Source organism: Bombus fervidus, chromosome 8, assembly GCF_041682495.2.
Source record: "Bombus fervidus isolate BK054 chromosome 8, iyBomFerv1, whole genome shotgun sequence".
Taxonomy (NCBI): Eukaryota; Metazoa; Arthropoda; class Insecta; order Hymenoptera; family Apidae; genus Bombus; species Bombus fervidus.
This window is the reverse complement of record NC_091524.1, coordinates 14,451,387-14,470,749: the sequence shown is the minus strand read 5'-3', so window position 1 is coordinate 14,470,749 and position 19,363 is coordinate 14,451,387. Positions and strand designations below refer to the sequence as shown.

Below are 19,363 nucleotides of genomic sequence, written 5' to 3'. Positions count from 1 at the left end.
AAGAGTGCACGTCTTTAGTGTGGAGAAGCTTATTATCCTCGTTATCGTTACGGTGGACATCCGTTCAAACGGTAACAATTCCTTCCTCTACGGAATAAATTATATTTCTTCGATAAATTCAATTTTGTATTCGTATGTTTCGTGTGAAATGTGAAATCGATGTTAACCGTAATTATTATAATCCGTACCGATAGTGGACGTTAGCCATCGTCGAATATACCGCTTCTCTCTTCTCTTTCTTTTTTTTTTTTCTTTTCTTTCTTCTCTTCTTGTTTTCTTGCCCGTTCGATTCCGTTTGTTTCGTTGATTCCTCGTTTATTCGACTCCTTGTTCGTTCCTTGTTGATTTCTCCTTGATTTCTCGTTGATTTATCTTCGCTGTGTTCCCTCGTTCTCTTTTATTTGAATAATTAGCTCCATAACGCGCGACAAAAATGTTTCGTCTCAATCAGTTTATCGCGAAGCGACGAACAGCGGATATATCGCGGGCCAACCGATTTTCAATTCAACGCGCCTTCGTGTCTTTTTCCGAAACGTAGTGCACTCTTGCGTTAGTTCCCGCAACTGTTTTAGAAATTTGCAATTAAACGATCAGTGTCAAAATGATTTTTCTTCTTCAGTGTAGCATACTATATTCTACCCATTATTGACTTGATCCACCGATGTATATAACTTTGTCACACATGTTCTTTTATCAAAATTATACCGTTTTTATATAATTTATTATGTAAACATGTATATTTGGACTATAATTGAAAATAAACATTGCAAAAAAAAAAAACGTGATCAAAATTCTGATTGACTTGGAATTCTTGACCCTCGATTCATTTTCTGAAACAGTTTTGGGGAAGATTCAGCGATCTCGATCGCTCAAAAGATCAGTTTCCTACGCTGTGTACGATATACGACGTCGTTGCCCGCGGGCGTCCCAATAGCAAGCGAGAACTATTTCTTACAGTCGATCCGAGTAGTACGTTATCCGATTTCATTGATGTTCTATCAGCAATCATCCCCAATACTTCGAATTGAATACATCATCAAGCCATTCCTTCTAAAAACGACAAAACTTACGCATCGCTCAGGTAAGTTGGAACGGACGCGAACGATCCTCGTGTGAAAAAAGTTTTGCCTCTTTCGAGCCACCTTATCGCTATACGACGCGCTGACCCGTTCGAATTCGAAAGATATCGCGATTGTCGTATCTGCGTCGCAGAGCTGCAGGCGGCAGTTACGTCGTACGCGAGATTCGAGACGAATCCCCTGTGAAGAACGCTTCTCCTCGCGCTCCCGAACGCGATAGACACCGATGTCGTGTTCCTGTTCAATCAAAGATATAAGTTTTGCGTATTGCCGTAAAATCACTCTGCGACTACTCTACAGAGTAGTAAATCGACAAGAGTAGATCAGTGGAAGATTACCAAGCACTGTGTTCGGGATTTGTTCCAGCTAGGAAGCCGACCATAGCGGCTCAGATGCATAGCGAGCGGGAGCGAGAACGCGAGAACAGAGATCGGCCAAGCGGCAGCAGTAGCGGAGGCGGCGGCGGCGGCGGCGGCGGAGGCGGCGGAGGCGGAGGCGGCAGCGGAGGCGGTGGAAATACCAACAACAACGCTAACAACTGCAACAACGGTAACGGTAACGTTGGATCTGTCGGTAACAGCCATCATCCATCGAGAAAAGAAGAGCAGTCTTCCGCTCCTCCTCCTCCGCCAACAGTAGCACCGCCACCACCACCACCACCACCGCCACCACCACAACCACCACCACCACCGTCGTCGGATCCAACAGCAACAGCGAACATCTACCACTCTCGTTTGTCAGCGTTTCCGAATCCAGCAGCTCCCATCGGACCTCCACCGTCCTTGGGTTCGGCTACTATCTGTTCCGTTAGTTCCGCGGCCATGCCGCCCCCTTTAGCTTCTACTCTACCCCCTTTGAACCTCGGACCTCCGCCAACGATAAGCTCCGCGCCTATCGGCGGACCTCCGCCTATTCCCTCTATACCCTCTATGTCGTCCTTGACGCCAGCGGTGATCGGACCGCCACCGCCGCCACCTCCATCCCTCGCCATGCCTTTGGCGCCTATCATCTCTATACCTTCTCTCCATTTGCCCTCCGTATCCTCGACTACTATTCATTCTAGTCAGCATACAGCTACGATAATGAGCAGCGCGACAACTACGGTTACAACTTCTATATACCATCAGCAACAACAACAACAACAACAACAACAACAGCAGCAGCAGCAGCAGCAGCAGCAGCAACAACAACAACAACAACAACAGGTGCAACAGTCGTCGCAAGCGTCGCTAGCAGGATCGTCGATACCGTCGCAACAATCTCAGCATCAGCAACGTTGTAACAACGCGGCCGGTACAACGACCAGCAGTAGCAGTTTGTCGAGCAGCGGCACTATGACGACGCACGGGACGCACACTCTAACGACGGCTAACGCGGTTCCCTCGATTATGAATAGCGTCAATCATATGACCACGTTGACTCATAAATCGCCACCGTTGTCTCATGCTATTCATAGCTCGAGAAGCAAAGAATCATCCGGTACGGTCGCGATATGTACAACGACGAACGCTTCGAACACGAACACCAGCAGCACGGCGATCACCACCGCTACCGCCGTCGTAACAACGAACGCGTTGGCGACAACCTCGCAACAACCGCCTTTCGTCAGACCGTTCGAAGATTCCTTTCGCTCGTCGTCGAAACCTCAACAAAGACCCATCATAAACAGTCATAATCATAGTATAACCAATCAAATTTCTTATCAGGAATCACCGGTAAAATCGATAGCCGCTTCGACCACAACGCCCCAAACGATCGCCGGACAGATCGCCGAGAATTCCGTTGCGGATAACACGAAGAACGCGAGTCTTCAGCAATCGCTGTCACATCCGATTCCTTATCCGCCTCAACAATTTCATCATCCGCATATACCTGTTTCGCATGTAGCTAATTTGTATAAACCGCCGCCGCATTTCTCTTCTTCGCCTGCTCATCAACATCACTCGCAATCGAAAGCGAGCGTACCAGTGACACCGGCCGCTAGCAACGGTGGCAACAACGCGAATAACGGCAGCGGCACGACAGTAGCTGTGGCCAATTCTAATAGTACGAAACAAAGCGCGTATCACACCAACGAGAACAATCAAACGGTGACAGTGACAGCGGCGCCGGCTCAACGAAACGAAGTCCCTTGTTCGTTGTCGTCGTCACCGCCGTCATCGTCCCCGTTGTCATCGTCGCCACCTTCCACCTCGTCGAACGTTCTGAATTGTAGTACCGTCGACAAAACGGCAACAAACGCAACTTACAATAGTAACAACGTTGGCCCTGGTAGTGGGAACAAGATGGCGAATCACACGAGTTCGCATCACAAAAGCGGCACGGATACATCGACGAAGGAGAGCAAAGTTAATTCGTGCAACGAGAAGATGGAGAGTCACGCGAAACAACAAGCAACAGCGAATCAACAGAATAATCATTTAGGGAAGAATTCGCTTCAAGACAAATCGTCGACGCCCCATTTCGCTTACGAACAACAAGGAAAGGGTCCGCCACCAACGACTCAACAACAACAACCACCACCACCACCACCACCACCACCGTCGCAACCACCGCCACCACCGCCGCCACCACCACCGCCGCCACCACCACCACCGCCGCCACCACCACCACCACCACCACCGCCACTACCACAACCCACGTTTCAACCTATAAATTTTAATCTCCTCGAGAAAGAGATTAAACCTGAAGTAGAGTCTAAGATACAGAGCGATCAGAATAGCGTTTTGTCCACATTATCGTTTCAATCGAATTTTAAGTTCAGCATAAACGACATCGCACAGAAGCAGCCTATAGATACGACTCAGTTGATGCAGAGCATCAAGTCTGAGGAAGTTTTGCGTACCTGTCAGAACGTATCCAATGTTCTCCTGCAGATACCAAAATACCAAGAGAAACTGTTGAATTTCTCGACCGAGCTAAAAACCGCATTTTGTTTCACCGACAAGTGCAATAATTTGACTGAGATTTCCGTGAAGTGCGAACCAGCGGTGTTAAATGTGCCTGACCTGAGCAAGGCTCTAGTCAAACAAGATGTTACGAGCGAAAAGTCTTTTCTTGTACCTGAGAAACCGAAAGAGTTGACGTCCTCGTTAGATCTAGCCGAGAAGAGAAGGAAAAGAAAACGGGAGAGGAATACAAGCCTTGCGTGTAGTTCCGATTCGGAAGGTGAGGAAGAAACAAAGGACATGGATCTATGGATTATCAAAGGTCCGCCAGCCAAGTTACAGTATTCGGAGAAGAAGCTCGCGTTTCTCGCCATGTTTGGTCTAACCACTTTAAGTATGAGAAATGGTAAGCAATCTTCGTTATTCTTCTTTCTCTTGCGTACCTTTTTCCTTCCTCCTTCTTTTCTCTACGCGTTTCGTTCCTCGTTGCCTGCAACATTAACGCCCATCGGTCGCTTCATTTTCTTTTCGCCTATAGAGATAGAGCTTTGTAAAGTGGAGAAGCGGTATAGGTTAAATCCAGATCCGCCGGAGGTACCTTTGGAGACGGAGCAAACTGTCGAGTCGGTATTACCGATACCGCGAGAACATCCGGACGTATTGCTCCATACGCCAGATTTTGAGCCGAAAGTTGGTTTTCTCAGGACCATAGGCCTCGATATAATGCCTCCGGGCAGAAGAGATGGCAAGTATCGGACGAGGATGGTTATCTCTGTTATCGGTCGTCGATCTGCTATCGATATCGAACGAATTTTCATTGTTGTTTCATTTACAGAGGCAGAAGTAACGTGGCAGTACGTTCTACAAGATCGTAAAAAACGGAAAAGTTCGAATTCCGTGACCGCGTACTGCGAGAGAATTGCCAAGGTGTATTCGAAGAATCCGCCAACATTGCCGAAACCGCCTCAAAAGATGAGACTACTGGACAGAGTAAAAGTAAAGCAAGTTCCGGAACGACCACCGCCTCTACCACCCTTGGTTCCCAACATCGTCTCCATGGGTTATCCTGCTCTGCCCATGCCCGGTGAAAACGGGGTGAAGCAACATTGCAAGATAATGGATATTAAGATCGTGGATGACAATGCGGACGACCACGTCGGTGGGAAGAACGACGAAAGGCCCAAGTGGACCGGCATCGAGGACATCGTGCTCGCTTACAGCGAATATTCCAAAGGTACGACGAGAACATCTTCGCTGGCCTTTCTATTTTGTCTTTCGTATTAACCGAGGCGTCTTTTCATTCCTTCCGTTCCCCGTTTTCTTCTTCTTCCGTTTCAGAGAAAGCAATGGAGAAGAAAATTCTGACGAGCGAAACATCAAAATTGCTGGCACAGTCGAACAACTTGCGTTCCGAAACTATTCACCTAGAGCGAAGGATATACGAGCTGTTATCCGCGAGAACGGCTCTTGATTCCGAGAGACGAATGCTCAGTGAAAAAATTGAAAGGATTAACGCACTTGTTAGGAACCTTAGGTAGCGATGCGTAACGCACAACACGGAAACTCATTCATCTGTGATATTATCGAAGGGTTAAGGGTCGTTAGCATACAGTACCAAATATAAAATCTTACCACACACAGGGCAAGTAATAAAAGTTTCGCTGATATGTTTTATCGACCAAATGTACAGCAGCCTTTCCTATTGTTTTGCTACTAAGTGTACACCACGTGACGATGCTATATACAGAATATAAAAGTTCAATAGCAGAAAAATTGAAGGCGATGATCGCCAGGGACACATACCTTTATATTTCGTAAATGACGATCGTCATCTCAACGAACGAACAAACGAAAACACACACACACACACACACAAACAAACAATCAAACACACACATACACGTGCACGCACGCACACGCGCAGTATGAAAACAAGTGTAAGAACCACTGTATAAAACGAAATTATACCTATATATATATGTGTGTGTGTATATATATATACATATATGTATATATATAGACGCACTTCTTAGTTAACACTAAAGTGATTAATAAAGATTTTATAGTTTCAACTAACGGCTCTTAGACCCTAAACTATAAATAATTGTAATTTGTATCATAATATTTTAATGAAAAATAGACAAATCGTATAACTTATTTTATTCTGCGTAATGTGGACTCTATGTCAGATAATAACTTGAAACAATATGATATGTCACAATTTGTATATGACTCGATCGTTAATATTATCTCGTGTAAAAGAAAAGCGGACATCTAATCGCAACGTTCATCGAATCGGTTCGATGACGATGGAAAAGTTACTCTCAAATGTATAGACTGTGACTTTCTTTTTCATTTTGCGTCGTAAATGGGGATAGTGTATGTGAGCTCTGTGTTAATGGAAATTTTCAAACTATGAACGACAGACTGCGATTACAGTAAATCCGGATGCAAAAAAAAAAAAAAAAAAAAAAGAAAAAAAAGAATGATCGAAACCGTAGAACCGTAACGATTACTTTTAACGTAAAAGATGTTTCGAGATAGAAGCGACTCTAGTCTACGGACATTCGTAGAATACAGGAAAATCACGTCTGATTTCCAGAAATCGGAATAGTGATCGATCTTTCCTTTCGATGTCCACTGTTCACAATAATGAACGCAAAGGCCAGTGAATACAAGAGAAATTAATGTAACAACAGCAGTGAGGTACTTACGTAGGTAAAGTGACTTAATTTAAATTGTCTTAATTTAAAACGTGAGACATCGCGCGAGCACATTCCACATAAAAAAAAAAAAAACATGCTTGTTACCCAACCTCCAACATTCCACGTTCGAATAGTAATCGGATCGCAAACAACATTAAAAAGCGAAGAAAAATCGTTCTGCTGCAAAAGGAAAAAGATTTTTTACGTTCAACTAAATCAGTGCTATATTATGCTAATTTCAATCTCCTAGTACTTGTATCTCACTCTACTCTCCGAGTATATCGTTCAACTATTCATCGTAATACCTCCAGTATGTATAATATGAAATCCATTTATAATTTCACCGTTTTGTTCATTGAGTGCCTAACGTTATCCTACATTTGTAAATATCATTATTTTTATGTATTGTATAACAAAATAAGACCACAAGAGATTTGTTGGTCTCTAATCTGGCCAAACCAAGAGCCTAGGAGTAAATTGTTGAAAATATGAATTTTCAGAGTGTCTCTATTCCTACCTCTTTCGCGTCTTCGTGTCAACACTTTCCTACTTACAATCGATAATTAACCGTAATCGTTCTTATATCTCGATTTTCGTTCCACGGTAAAACTACGTGTTAGTCATTTTCAAAATATTTAGTAAGTTCAAAGTCATGGTTTTATCTCGTCAACCGTTAAAGTAATTACAAGTTTTAGTTACTTTCGTCGTTACTGCCCTCTATGCCCAGACGCGCTTATTTTCTACAGACTGTACGATTCATATAATAACGTTAAATGCTACGAAGAAGATAAGAAGTAAAAACTAACGAATAATCGTTAGATAAATCGCATTAGTCGGGAAAAATAATATTCTTTCAGTCGATATATATTATGCTCGCGAATTATATGTTAGGCAAATAAAAAAAGGACATTTTCTAAAATAAACTTCAATTTCACATCTAGGGATTTTAACGCTAGGCTAGCGGCGCCACAAGTATAATTGAGGTAGAAATAAGGTTCCCGCGCAAACGAGCACCGACCTAACTGTCGCCGCCAAAATATCTGACGTACATACGCATAACCGTCGTCGGGCAAGGTAGACTTTCATTCGCTGTTTGGTACTCCGAGGAGAAGCAGTAACCGTTGCTCGTGTTTAAGAAAACTTTTAATAAAGTATTATAAAAGATGTCAGGACGCGGTAAAGGTGGTAAGTATCATATCTATTTTGTTGCAATGTAATATTGTAGTTTATTGAGAAACGTCGAAAACCGTTTATATGTATCCTTTCAGGAAAGGCTAAGGGAAAGGCGAAGACCCGCAGTAGTAGGGCAGGGCTGCAGTTCCCTGTCGGAAGAATCCATCGTCTTTTAAGAAAAGGAAATTATGCGGAACGAGTGGGAGCTGGAGCACCAGTTTATTTGGCCGCTGTGATGGAATATTTGGCGGCTGAAGTACTCGAGTTAGCCGGGAACGCCGCAAGAGACAACAAGAAGACGAGGTTGGTGAAGCAAAGCCCTTCTTCCCCTCATCCCCTCTCTACTTATCTATCTATTTATCTATCCGTATCTTCCTTCTCTCCATAATTGTACAAATATTCTTTTTCTTTTCACTTACACGATACCTTTATCTAGTTTCTGTAGCTAAAAAGATAATAAAAAAAAAAAATTGTGTTTCATTAAATTTCACTTATATTTGAATATAATATCCAGTTTCATATAGGATTTACAAAAATCAATCTTACAGTTATTTCTTTGTAGCATTGTACACTGTTTATTGTCCTGATTTTAAGAGGGAAACTTTCAAATGTAAGTGAATTGATATATGATAGGTTGTTTTCTTCTACGTGCTTCTAATGGGAAGCACATAAATTTCATACTTGGCTACATGTTCATATTTGTATATACCTACAGTTAAAGTTAAGTGACCTTTCGATACTATAGAAGTTTCCAAATACACATGTTCATACTCTTATTTCAGGATAATTCCACGTCATTTACAATTAGCTATTCGCAATGACGAAGAATTAAATAAACTGCTCTCGGGTGTAACGATCGCTCAAGGTGGTGTCCTGCCTAACATTCAAGCAGTGCTTCTGCCGAAGAAAACCGGTACAGGTGGATCCGGAAAGGGAGACAAAACATCCCAGGAATATTAATAATCATTAGAATAACCTTTCTAACTTAACAGTACTTTAGGGCTATATCTTTGTTTCTTGAGCCATTAAAGAAAAACAAAATAATCTCCGGAACCTATCAAATTACCATCGCTTCATCAAACATTCACTGTAAAATTATTTTAGTTAACAGTATAATCTACTATTTTATTACCGAATAACATCTTTTATTTAGCTAATGTAATAGCAAATTGTTTTATTACTTAAGAGAGATCTTTTACCTATGCTTAGGTTTATTATCTAAGTATATCAACTAAACTGTCGTAACTGTACTATGTATTTTGTTTTCCTCCTTTCGATTTTGTATTAAAAATTAGTGACTTGTATGATTTATAAAATGTAACAACAAGTATAACACATTTTTATGTTTTTGTTGACTGTAAACAATACTTAGAGTGAAAATAAAACATCATTACTCTTCACTTTACAATATTTCTTTAAAATTTTAAACCTTTGTATTGTAACCATGTTTTCTCCATCGGAATTCTAAATAAATAAAACGTTATTTATACATGACAATTATACTTTCAAAATTTAACTGCATGTGACTTCCGGTAAAGTAATTCTACCAGTAGACTTTTACAACGTACAAATTCGTATAGGTAGCGCGTCGGTTGAACGTGACGTTAAGTTTTTGATCGCGTGGCTGTCGAATTCTTGGTGAATTGGTGAAAAATATTCGTTAAAACTTCGCAAACATAGAGAAAAATGTCGTCGAGTGATATAAATATGTTAGTCGATATGGGCTTCAGCATATCTAAAGCGTAAGTATTTTAAGTAACTCTTTTATTAATATAATATAACCTTTATTATCTTAATGTGTATTTTGTTGTAGAGAAAAAGCTTTAGAAATTACTGGAAATAAAGGTGTTGTTCCGGCAATGGAATGGTACGAGAAAGGCCGTGGCTTCATTCTCATCGTCCGATGACGATCTTAATTTTTATTTTAGGCTCTTGGCTCATTCAAATGATGCTGAACCATCACCTGACCCACCTACTGCTGAAAGTGCAACGCTGTCTAATCTTCAAACATCAATCCATGAAGATACTGCCGATGCTAGTGGTCAGGTGTCTACTACTGAAGTTGCTAAATCTATGAAATGTGATATGTAAATATATACTAATGCTTTACGTAGGTTAATATCAATGAAGTATTTACTTTCATTCTTTATGTAATAGTTGTGGAAAACTGTTTAAATCTAACTTGGAAGTCGAATTCCATGCAACAAAGTCCGGACATGATAGATTCTCTGAAAGCACGGAAGAAAAGAAACCTCTTACGGAAGAGGAAAAGAAGGAACAATTACGAATTCTAACAGAAAAGTTAAAACAGAAAAACAAGGAGAGAGAGGAGCAGGAAAAGAAAGATGCACAAGAAAGGGAAAAGAATAGAATAAAATCAGGGAAAGAGATGGCTCAGGCTAGAAGAAAGTAGGTTGCCTTTTCTTTTTTTTTTCACAAAAGTGAACATAATATATTTAGTTGTTTATCTCAATTATAGGTTAGAGGAGTTAGAAATGAGAAAGTTGTTAGAGGAGAGGAAACGTGAAAAAGAAGAAGAGAAATTAGCACGTCAAAAAGTTAAAGAACAAATTGAAGCTGATAAAGCTGCTAGACGTGCCAAAGCTAATGCGAAAAGAGCATTAACAGAATCTCCACCTACACCGTCATCCTCTACTAGTACTTATAGAAAGGAATATAATGATACAAGGTTGCAGGTAATAAGTTGCATATTAATGAATATCTACTTCTAATCTTAATATCTAAATATCATTACATTTAAATGACATGATAGTAACATTTTAGATTAGGCTTACTAATGGACAAACATTAACACAAAGCTTTGGAAGTAAGGAGAAGTTATCTGCTGTGAGATTGTTTATAGAAATTAATAGAACAGATCCATCTGGTCCATTTAATTTAATGACAGCTTTCCCAAAGAAAATTTTCATGGAAGATGATTATGAAGCTCCGTTGAATGCTTTAGGTATGCTGGAATTTATAATATGTAATACAATATTACTAGTATGTAGTGGTATTTATTAAGATATTCTGAATTAGCTATGATTTTCTTATAATAACATAAAGATAAAAGGGTACAAGGCCCAATTATTTAATTATTATTATTGTTGTACTTCCAGGCCTGACACCATCTGCAGTTTTAATTGTTCAGAAAAAAGTAGAATGATCATAATAAGTATCAGCTATTACTTTCCACGCAGTCAACCATATAACTTTTAAGGTACTATACCATTGTAAAATATTCTACAAATTGTTTATAAAAAGTCAGCATTTCAAAACATTCTGTACTTGTAATTAATAATGGTAAAAGAAAAAATATACATTTGAAAATATAATCATGTTCCAAATTTGTAATTTCTGTAAGAATATGAAATAAAGAATTTAGAATATATCGATTTGTAAGATATCATCTTACAAACTTAATTTATACTAGAATTATACTTGTGCGACGTTGTGAACTTGTGGCACTTTATCAGGATATGTTACATGTCCATGAAGATCACAGTTCGTAGGATATTCATAAGTTCTATCACAGTCAATTAATTGTAACATCTTATTAAAACATATTCGTATTTCAAATATGTATGATTCTCCAGTGTCCTAAAATAATTTTTATACTAATAAGTTTAAGTATCAAATATCGATATTATATGATGTATAAATAAATTCTTACCTTGTTTTTTCTGCAGATTAATGTGCCTCGTTTACCCAATATTCGTTCAATAGCATTCAAAATATCGGTCGTGTTATATGTTTTTCCAGGTACGATATTGTCTTTACTTAATACAGTTTTCATATCGTACATTGTTAATAAATTCAGACCTCCCTTGAAATACTTGATCTCACTATTTAGATATTCCAGGGTCGCCGCACAAGTACCGTGTTTGTCCCATTCATGTTCCCAAAGGGAGTAAGATGTTTTTCCACATTCTATATCTATCCATTTTTCTTGTAATTCTCTTTCTATTAATTTTAAAGCTAAATGGTCAAAAGGCATTGATTTATTACAAAACTGTGGACCGATTTTATTGTATTGAGAAGGCCAAATGCCATGAATTGTCCACTCGTCATCTTCTGTCGGTAATGAACACGTGTGCGATGCTGCGCTTTCCTTCCACGTATAACAAACAGTTTGAGGCCAATGTTGTGTAAAAATTAAAACATCGAAGTCAGTTGATCCTGTTGTGGTCTTCAAATAGTTCTCATCACTGCGAAAACCATGTTTTATATATAAAGAATATACTCCCTCTCACACACAGAGGATGTGTTATGTTACGAATAATGGGAAACGAAAGAAAGTTCAAGAACATCTTTTCATTGTATCACTTTATATATATCACAAAACAGGAATACATATATATTGTAGCAAATAACACTTTTTACTCACCTATTTGTTTTAGCGATAAAAAACAAAAATAAAACATTAACAATTATCTTGCAACTAAACATACTTAAAATGCTAAAATTCTTGCAGTGTAAAGTTCTTAAAGTGTACAGAGAAAATCTAAATTAATATATATTCATTGACTACACAGTTGGCACTTGGCACAGATCTCTCTGCTGATAAATGCCTTCCAGGTAAACTTTATCTTACAATTTCTATTCAGGTAGCAGATGGTACAATAGTGGACGCTTGTACTTTCAAAAAATACAAAATATACACATATATATAGTAGGAAATAAAAAGAAGGAAAAAAAAATAACAGATGGTTATCACCGATAACAGATTGATAACAATGTTTGCAGTTTTATATATTTTTAGGAACAAAATATGAGTGTATTATATTATTATATAAACATTATATTAACATGTTTATATTAACATATAAAGATATGAAACCACTTAATGCACTATATTTTTTACGACAAGGTGAGTGAGATTATCTTACTAAGATAAAAACATTACTTGCGATTATTTTTCATCTTTTGATCTTTTGATAAGGTAGAGTGTCCGGACTGCAAAATTATTTATTTGTACATGTCTTTTCGGTCACTAAATTTTAGGTCTCCAGAGCCAAAAATGAAGGTCATTTTTCCTGAAATTTGAATTTATTTTTTTCCTTGGTTTTACAAAGATATTTGTAAGTAATTTATCAAAGGTTATCTACCTTTATTTTACTCAACAAAAAACATTCCTCGCTTACGTCGTTTCTTAGTTACATTTCATTTTCATTTTCATTCTTTTTTTTTTTCTCATTCCTTTTTCCTCTCTTCAGTTCTAATTTACAAGCAAAATTATGCTCTTTTTTTAGCTTACAACTGTCTCTAGCTCTGTTCACTTCCTTTTCTTTATTTTATTACTATCCAAAGTACAATTTGAAAATCCATGTTATTTCTATCCTCTATCACATTTTCTAGTCTTCAAATATTTCTTAATCCTATTTTGTGCTGACTATTATTAATTCCTTAGATATATAGTTTCAACATTGCATCCATAAATGTATTACATTGTTATATTATAACTTATTTCTATCATCATTGAATTTTCTTGCTCAGATCCTCGGGACTCTATTTTTCATATATAATATAATTGGAAATGTCTCCTATCTGGTCTTTCTCGAGCTTTTTATCCTGTTTTCTACTCTTATTTTCTTTTTTTACTTTCTTCGCTTGCTTCGTTAATTAATTTCCTCTATTATTATTCCTATGATCTTTGTACGTGATTACGCCTCTTTATACTGTCTGTGCGTATGTGTCAACCAATAGGATGCCCTCAATCACCATGTCGTCACTTTCTTGCCCATTTACTAATTTTTCATTGGTTGCTTGTTTCGCCATGTTTCATCTTTCAGAGCTCTCTTCCTCACTTTGAATTTCGCCTGCTTTCGCGTTCGGCATGCGGGTTCAGCACTCATTCAATTTTTAGAGGTAAAGCATATCGTCGCAGAGCGGCGTAATGATCGCTGAACACTCATGTGCACTGAGGAATTTTCTAATAGCGCCATACGGCTAATAAGAGAATTAATATACATCAAAATGATGACATCCCCCACCACCAAAAATTGAACGAGTGTTGAACCTATGTATACGATCGTGGTTGACGGTTGATATTAATCTGTTTTCACATTTATTTTACTTTTATTATTAACATGAACTTACATTTTTTAATAATGCATTACTATATTCATACATTGTTAAGAATAACATACGAATGCACGTTATATCTATAAATAACACTTAACGGTGAAAGATATAAAAATTATGAATTTAATTTTATCCGCATAAGTAACATCAACCAATCATAGAGGTTTATATTAGACGTTAAAGCCAGTAAAAAGGAAAGTATAATTGGCGTCAGTATAATTGTCGAACTGGTATTACCTTAATGTCAAATTTCAATATTTATCGCAACTTCATAGGTTGATTTGATTTCCTTATCTCGTTTTGATAGTTAGTCATTTCCTGTAAAACATTGAAGAATGTTGGAATGTAAGTGATTCTTTGAATCAACGAAAGTCGATGGTAGTGTGTTGTTGAAATTATGAAAAAATTTTTTATTTATACCGGTACATAAATTAGTTCTTTTTTTATTATTAATTTACATTTGTTTGTTGTTGTGGGCAATGAATCGAGAAATCCTTCTTCTTAACGATATATCACAATAATATTTGGCTACACAAAGAAAGGTATATAAATAAAATAACATTTTAATAAATTAATTGAATATTATTAGTAAGCATTAATATTATTGCATCTTTATGAAAATTTATGCAATAATTTTGTTGTTTATTTGAACCTAAAACTGAAATTATTCCATCTGTATCTAAATTTTATTATGAATATTAACGTATTAATAACATATAATAATGTGATAATAACATATTAATGTATTATGAATAGAAACGTTACACTGCTCTTGTATACTTTTGATATTCTTAGATTGTGATAAATTTATCATATACAAATATGAAATCAAGTAGAAATGTAGAAATAGTAGAAAGCATAGGACAATATGAAATGTTAGATACTTTTTAAAGGACAGTATTTCATATTTTCAATCTACTATCACTAGATTATAGATTATATATAAGATTTGTCAGTTATATACATGTGAAGCACAGTTTGATAAGATTATATAGAACTTAACGTCTTGCTATTTTTTTTTTTTTATCAGTGAATATGCAGTACTCAAAGCGATTAAAAGATCATTTTTCATGTCATTTTGATTTTTATTATAGTATTGTATTATAAATAACATTTTACTTTATTCAGTCTATAAAATCTTTCATTTATATTCGCTAATAGAATTGATTGTTTTAAGCAGTGAGTTTACATATTTTGAAATTTTGTTATTAATTATGCATAAACAAAAGTTGTATGTTATAATTTATGAACATAAATAATATACATAACATATATATAGAATGTATATTTACTAATTCTTTACTCTACTTTATTTTTGAGAAACTCTTATCTTTATTTTTCAGAAATAATGTTGAACAGTGTAACAAAACATATTTTACACTGTTGTTTACTACTTATTGTTATAATCATATTTGAATTGATTACCGGAGGACTTAGTTGGAATAATAATAAAAAGGAAACATTTGATCCATGGATTGAATATGGATTTCTTGGCGCACTTATATTATATATCCTGCGAACGCTTACATTTCTTTCCTTTCCACAAGTTTTATTTAACTTTGTAGGACTAATGATATACAATGCATTCCCAGATAAAGTTGTTTTAAAAGGTTCGCCATTACTTGCACCATTTATTTGTATTAGAATAGTAACACGTGGAGATTATCCACAATTAGTGAGAGCAAATGTAATAAGGAATTTAAACAGATGTCTAGAAACTGGTTTAGAAAACTTTCAAATTGAAGTAGTTAGTGATAAGCCAATTGGATTAAGCCCTCATAGAAGAATCAGAGAGGTTGTTGTGCCACCAAACTATCGTACAAGTAGTGGTGCTTTGTTCAAAGCCCGTGCTTTACAATATTGCTTAGAAAATTCAGTCAATGAGTTAGCAGATAACGATTGGATTGTACATCTCGATGAAGAAACTTTACTGACTGAAAATTCTGTTCGTGGAATATTGAATTTTGTACTGGATGGAAAACATCAATTTGGTCAAGGGTTAATAACATATGCAAATGAAGATGTCGTTAATTGGATTACTACCTTAGCAGACAGTTTTAGAGTAGCAGATGACATGGGAAAGTTACGATTGCAATTCACAATGTTTCATAAACCTTTCTTTAGTATGAAAGGTTCTTATGTTGTTACTCAAGTAATTGTTTATTACATTATACATGAATCATGTCCTTAATTATAATCGTATTATATCATACAAAAATATTTTTATTATTATAGATGGGTGCAGAAAGACAAGTTTCCTTCAACAATGGACTAGATGGATCCGTTGCAGAAGATTGTTTTTTTGCAATGAAAGCGTTTACCCAAGGGTATACATTTAATTTTGTGGATGGTGAAATGTGGGAAAAGTCACCATTTACATTATGGGACTTTGTACAACAAAGAAAAAGATGGTTACAAGGTATATTACTTGTTGTACATTCCAAAGCTATTCCATTAAATAAAAAGCTGCTTCTAGGCATATCTTGTTACTCGTGGGTAACACTGCCGCTTTCTACTTCGAATATTGTATTAGCTGGAATTTATCCCATTACTTGCCCACCATTTATAGATTTCCTATGTGCTTTTATTGGTGCGGTAAATATTTATATGTATGTTTTTGGTGTAGTTAAATCATTTTCTTTATACCGATTTGGTATTGCTCGATTTATACTATGTATATGTGGGGCATTATCAACAATTCCTTTTAATTTGATCATTGAAAATGTTGCCGTTATATGGGGTTTATTCGGAACAAAACATAAATTTTATGTAGTTAATAAAGAGTACAAACCACCAGTGACAATATAAAAAAGTATTAAAAGATTCCTTTTAAATAGTATCATATACTTACAGAAATGTTTATGTACACTTTCAGAAATTCTTGTGTATTTTAGAAAAATAATATGATTTTATATCTTAGAATTTGAAATATTAATAATCTTTTACGTGCTATAGATACATGTGTGTGTGTGTGTGTGTTTGTGTGTATAATGTGGATGATAGGCGTGTTTGGAACAAACATACTTTATCTGTCTTATCTAATACTATATAATAGATAGCCAAAGTAATAATTTAAATATCTTAGTTAATTAATGTCCTATATAATATGCAAAATAGTAATAAATATAATATTATGTTTGTAGAGTGTAGTTTAGGAAAATTTTAATTTAAACATTTAATTCAGTACTCAGAAGAGTTACAATCAGTTACAATATCTCTCAGATAAATAATTATGGTGAATAGTTTAAACATTATTATTTGTTCGAAATAAAATACTCTTCCTTATCAGATTTTATGTAATGAAGAAAATAATAAATAAAATAATAATAAACAATAAATAATAAATCATCTATCAGTAACAATTTTAATATTTATATTTTCAATTAGATTTTCATAAAATTCTTATCAATGAATTGCTAAATTCCCTTAATTGAAATACAATTTTATTGATATTATATATAATTATGTTTTCTTTTATCAACACTAATAATAAAATAAAGTTTGAGATAAAGATAAAAATTTTAATAAAACAATCCAATAATAATAACTCCATAAAATTCTGATTATAAGTATAAAAATTCAAAATTTGTTGAAAAATAATTAATCAAATAATTGAAATTATCTCTTTGATTGATTACTAAGTAATACATGAAACTTAATGTACCGCTTATTAGATATCACTTATTATTTATGTTAAATTTATGTTAAAAAAAAACAAAGATAATAGGATTTTTTAAACTTGCAAAAACATGCAATCACTTATTCAAAAATTGTTGTACATGCAATGGAATAATCCTTCTTTATCTTTGAACTTACAGAACAGTACAGCATAATATAAAAAGTCAACTTATACAATCAACTACTTTGCTTTTATGCTTTTATTCTAATTATCATCATTCATAACAATTAGGAAAATTGAATTTTGTATACCTAATATGATATGGTTATTATCTATTATTATCACCTATCTAATGATGATATTTTTAATTAAACAAAATATATTTTTTTTGGTATATCAATAATAGATTATTTTCAAATTTATGTATATAAATCCAATTTTAATTGATAAAAATTCGACAGAATGTAGATTCATATCTCTAAAATTATAAGAAATGTAGGGTATCATTACATTTATACACTAGAATGTAATTTTCATATTTTTTTATATGGTATCATATTTATATTATATAATAACTTCTGATGTAAAACCCATATTAACAAAAATTAACCAACTACGAGTTACTCAAAATAGTAATATTTATAAATTATATCCAACCAAAGTACGTGGAAGTTTGAATGTAAATACACAATTTATTCCTCCTTTTGTTTTGCAAAATTTGATGACTCATTTTCATTTCTGCATAAAATCTACATAAAATTTTTTCAAAATGTTTTCAAATGTTGCATAAAATATTAGGAAGCAAAACTATAAGTATACAACATAATAATGAGAAAATCTACTTAAAAATTTTTTAAAATGTCTAATATCTTCAATTTTATATGCAGTTACTAAAATAATTATATCCAACTGCATGTAAGATTTACTGTGATATAAATCCATTTTAACCATATGATAATTCAAATTGAAAAATTATGAAGATTTTATTTTATAACATTTAATTTAGAGTAAGATATATGTATATATATAATGCGTGTAATGCATAAGTATTATATAATTGATGGTTTAATTCCTAAATATTGAAATAGTAGAAAAATATTTGTGTTTCTAAATTATAAAATAAACTCATGCAATTTTTTAATTTAAAAAGAAAAGGCTATAAACAGTATACAGCATTGATAAATGCTAACTTACATACAATAACAGTAGATAACACATAAGTAATATAATAAGCTTAATGTATAAATCATAAACAAAATTAATAGTATTTTACATGTTTTCCATTTGTGAGACTTTATTTGTAAAATAAATTTTATTTATTAAAATACAAATACACTGACTTCTAAGTAAATTTAATATATAAAATTTATATAAAATTAATTACTATTTAGAAACATATGTTCATTTTATGATCATAATATGTAATATATTTAAATTATAATTTCGTATAACAATAATTTTTGTATAATAATTCATAATTTAGAAGTGAAAATTATATACAGCACAAATATTGAAAATACTATAAATATATATTTATTTTTTTGGTGATAATTTTCATTTAATAAAATTTGATGATAATTTGAATTTTATGTAATAAAATTATGAAAGTATTAATGTGACAATGTAGAGTACATGTAGTAATCGACAAATTTATTAATCAGAATTTTATATAATCAGATCTCGTTTTAATCAATGCACATAAATATCATTAAAATTATTAGTGATACAATCATTAGGTACATAGCTCACTTTAAGTTTAGCTTACTCTCTAACTGATTTCTGGCATATGAATTTTCCAAAAGTATCTAAAGTTAT

General features: G+C 34.6%; 5 protein-coding genes across 9 annotated transcripts in view; 4 read left to right on the top strand and 1 right to left on the bottom strand.

Moving 5' to 3' along the window:
* Px (MAP7 domain-containg protein plexus) overlaps positions 1–7,165 on the top strand; it is a 46,598-nt gene extending 39,433 nt beyond the window's left edge. Inside the window, exons 12-15 of the mRNA XM_072008979.1 lie at positions 1,446–4,373; positions 4,506–4,712; positions 4,803–5,201; positions 5,306–7,165. Coding sequence (XP_071865080.1) covers positions 1,446–4,373; positions 4,506–4,712; positions 4,803–5,201; positions 5,306–5,505 — 3,734 coding nt within the window. The 3' untranslated portion in view covers positions 5,506–7,165. The remainder of the gene's footprint in view (positions 1–1,445; positions 4,374–4,505; positions 4,713–4,802; positions 5,202–5,305) is intronic.
* A 532-nt stretch (positions 7,166–7,697) lies between these two features.
* Positions 7,698–9,587, top strand: LOC139990124 (histone H2A). The gene is made up of 3 exons (XM_072009070.1): positions 7,698–7,857; positions 7,941–8,148; positions 8,628–9,587. The coding sequence occupies exons 1-3, from the start codon at positions 7,836–7,838 to the stop codon at positions 8,803–8,805; spliced, it is 408 nt and encodes a 135-aa protein (XP_071865171.1). The 5' UTR covers positions 7,698–7,835; the 3' UTR covers positions 8,806–9,587.
* LOC139990115 (UBX domain-containing protein 1) lies at positions 9,446–11,236 on the top strand. Its single transcript, XM_072009059.1, has 7 exons — positions 9,446–9,587; positions 9,659–9,712; positions 9,774–9,932; positions 10,003–10,254; positions 10,325–10,541; positions 10,630–10,810; positions 10,965–11,236. The coding sequence occupies exons 1-7, from the start codon at positions 9,532–9,534 to the stop codon at positions 11,009–11,011; spliced, it is 966 nt and encodes a 321-aa protein (XP_071865160.1). The 5' UTR covers positions 9,446–9,531; the 3' UTR covers positions 11,012–11,236.
* LOC139990118 (ribonuclease Oy-like) lies at positions 10,843–12,494 on the bottom strand. Its single transcript, XM_072009064.1, has 4 exons — positions 12,233–12,494; positions 11,519–12,053; positions 11,287–11,445; positions 10,843–11,202 (listed from the first exon to the last, which is right to left on the bottom strand). The coding sequence occupies exons 1-4, from the start codon at positions 12,292–12,294 to the stop codon at positions 11,140–11,142; spliced, it is 819 nt and encodes a 272-aa protein (XP_071865165.1). The 5' UTR covers positions 12,295–12,494; the 3' UTR covers positions 10,843–11,139.
* A 1,357-nt stretch (positions 12,495–13,851) lies between these two features.
* On the top strand, positions 13,852–16,912 carry Egh (beta-1,4-mannosyltransferase egh). 5 transcript variants are annotated; one of them, XM_072009046.1, is made up of 3 exons: positions 13,852–13,888; positions 15,273–16,081; positions 16,165–16,912. In XM_072009046.1, exons 1-3 carry the CDS (start codon positions 13,867–13,869, stop codon positions 16,735–16,737), a joined length of 1,404 nt encoding a protein of 467 aa, XP_071865147.1. In that variant the 5' UTR covers positions 13,852–13,866; the 3' UTR covers positions 16,738–16,912. The 5 variants fall into 5 exon arrangements, with proteins under 5 accessions (XP_071865147.1, XP_071865150.1, XP_071865149.1 ...); XM_072009049.1 differs by lacking the exon at positions 13,852–13,888 and adding an exon at positions 13,895–14,274; XM_072009048.1 differs by lacking the exon at positions 13,852–13,888 and adding an exon at positions 13,895–14,307.
* Positions 16,913–19,363: the final 2,451 nt, after the last annotated feature.

Bases quoted from the DNA above. Each gene is read 5' to 3' on its own strand.
- LOC139990115 (XM_072009059.1), top strand. From the start codon at position 9,532: ATGTCGTCGAGTGATATAAATATGTTAGTCGATATGGGCTTCAGCATA. The intron at 9,588-9,658 runs GTAAGTATTTTA...ATTTTGTTGTAG, and splicing joins GGCTTCAGCATATCTAAAGC to AGAAAAAGCTTTAGAAATTA. The intron at 9,933-10,002 runs GTAAATATATAC...TTTATGTAATAG, and splicing joins AAATCTATGAAATGTGATAT to TTGTGGAAAACTGTTTAAAT.
- LOC139990118 (XM_072009064.1), bottom strand. From the start codon at position 12,294: ATGTTTAGTTGCAAGATAATTGTTAATGTTTTATTTTTGTTTTTTATC. The intron at 12,054-12,232 runs GTGAGTAAAAAG...TGGTTTTCGCAG, and splicing joins TTTATCGCTAAAACAAATAG to TGATGAGAACTATTTGAAGA. The intron at 11,446-11,518 runs GTAAGAATTTAT...AAATTATTTTAG, and splicing joins TAATCTGCAGAAAAAACAAG to GACACTGGAGAATCATACAT.
- Egh (XM_072009046.1), top strand. From the start codon at position 13,867: ATGTATACGATCGTGGTTGACG. The intron at 13,889-15,272 runs GTTGATATTAAT...TTTATTTTTCAG, and splicing joins GTATACGATCGTGGTTGACG to AAATAATGTTGAACAGTGTA. The intron at 16,082-16,164 runs GTAATTGTTTAT...TTATTATTATAG, and splicing joins GTTCTTATGTTGTTACTCAA to ATGGGTGCAGAAAGACAAGT.
- LOC139990124 (XM_072009070.1), top strand. From the start codon at position 7,836: ATGTCAGGACGCGGTAAAGGTG. The intron at 7,858-7,940 runs GTAAGTATCATA...GTATCCTTTCAG, and splicing joins GTCAGGACGCGGTAAAGGTG to GAAAGGCTAAGGGAAAGGCG. The intron at 8,149-8,627 runs GTTGGTGAAGCA...CTCTTATTTCAG, and splicing joins AGAGACAACAAGAAGACGAG to GATAATTCCACGTCATTTAC.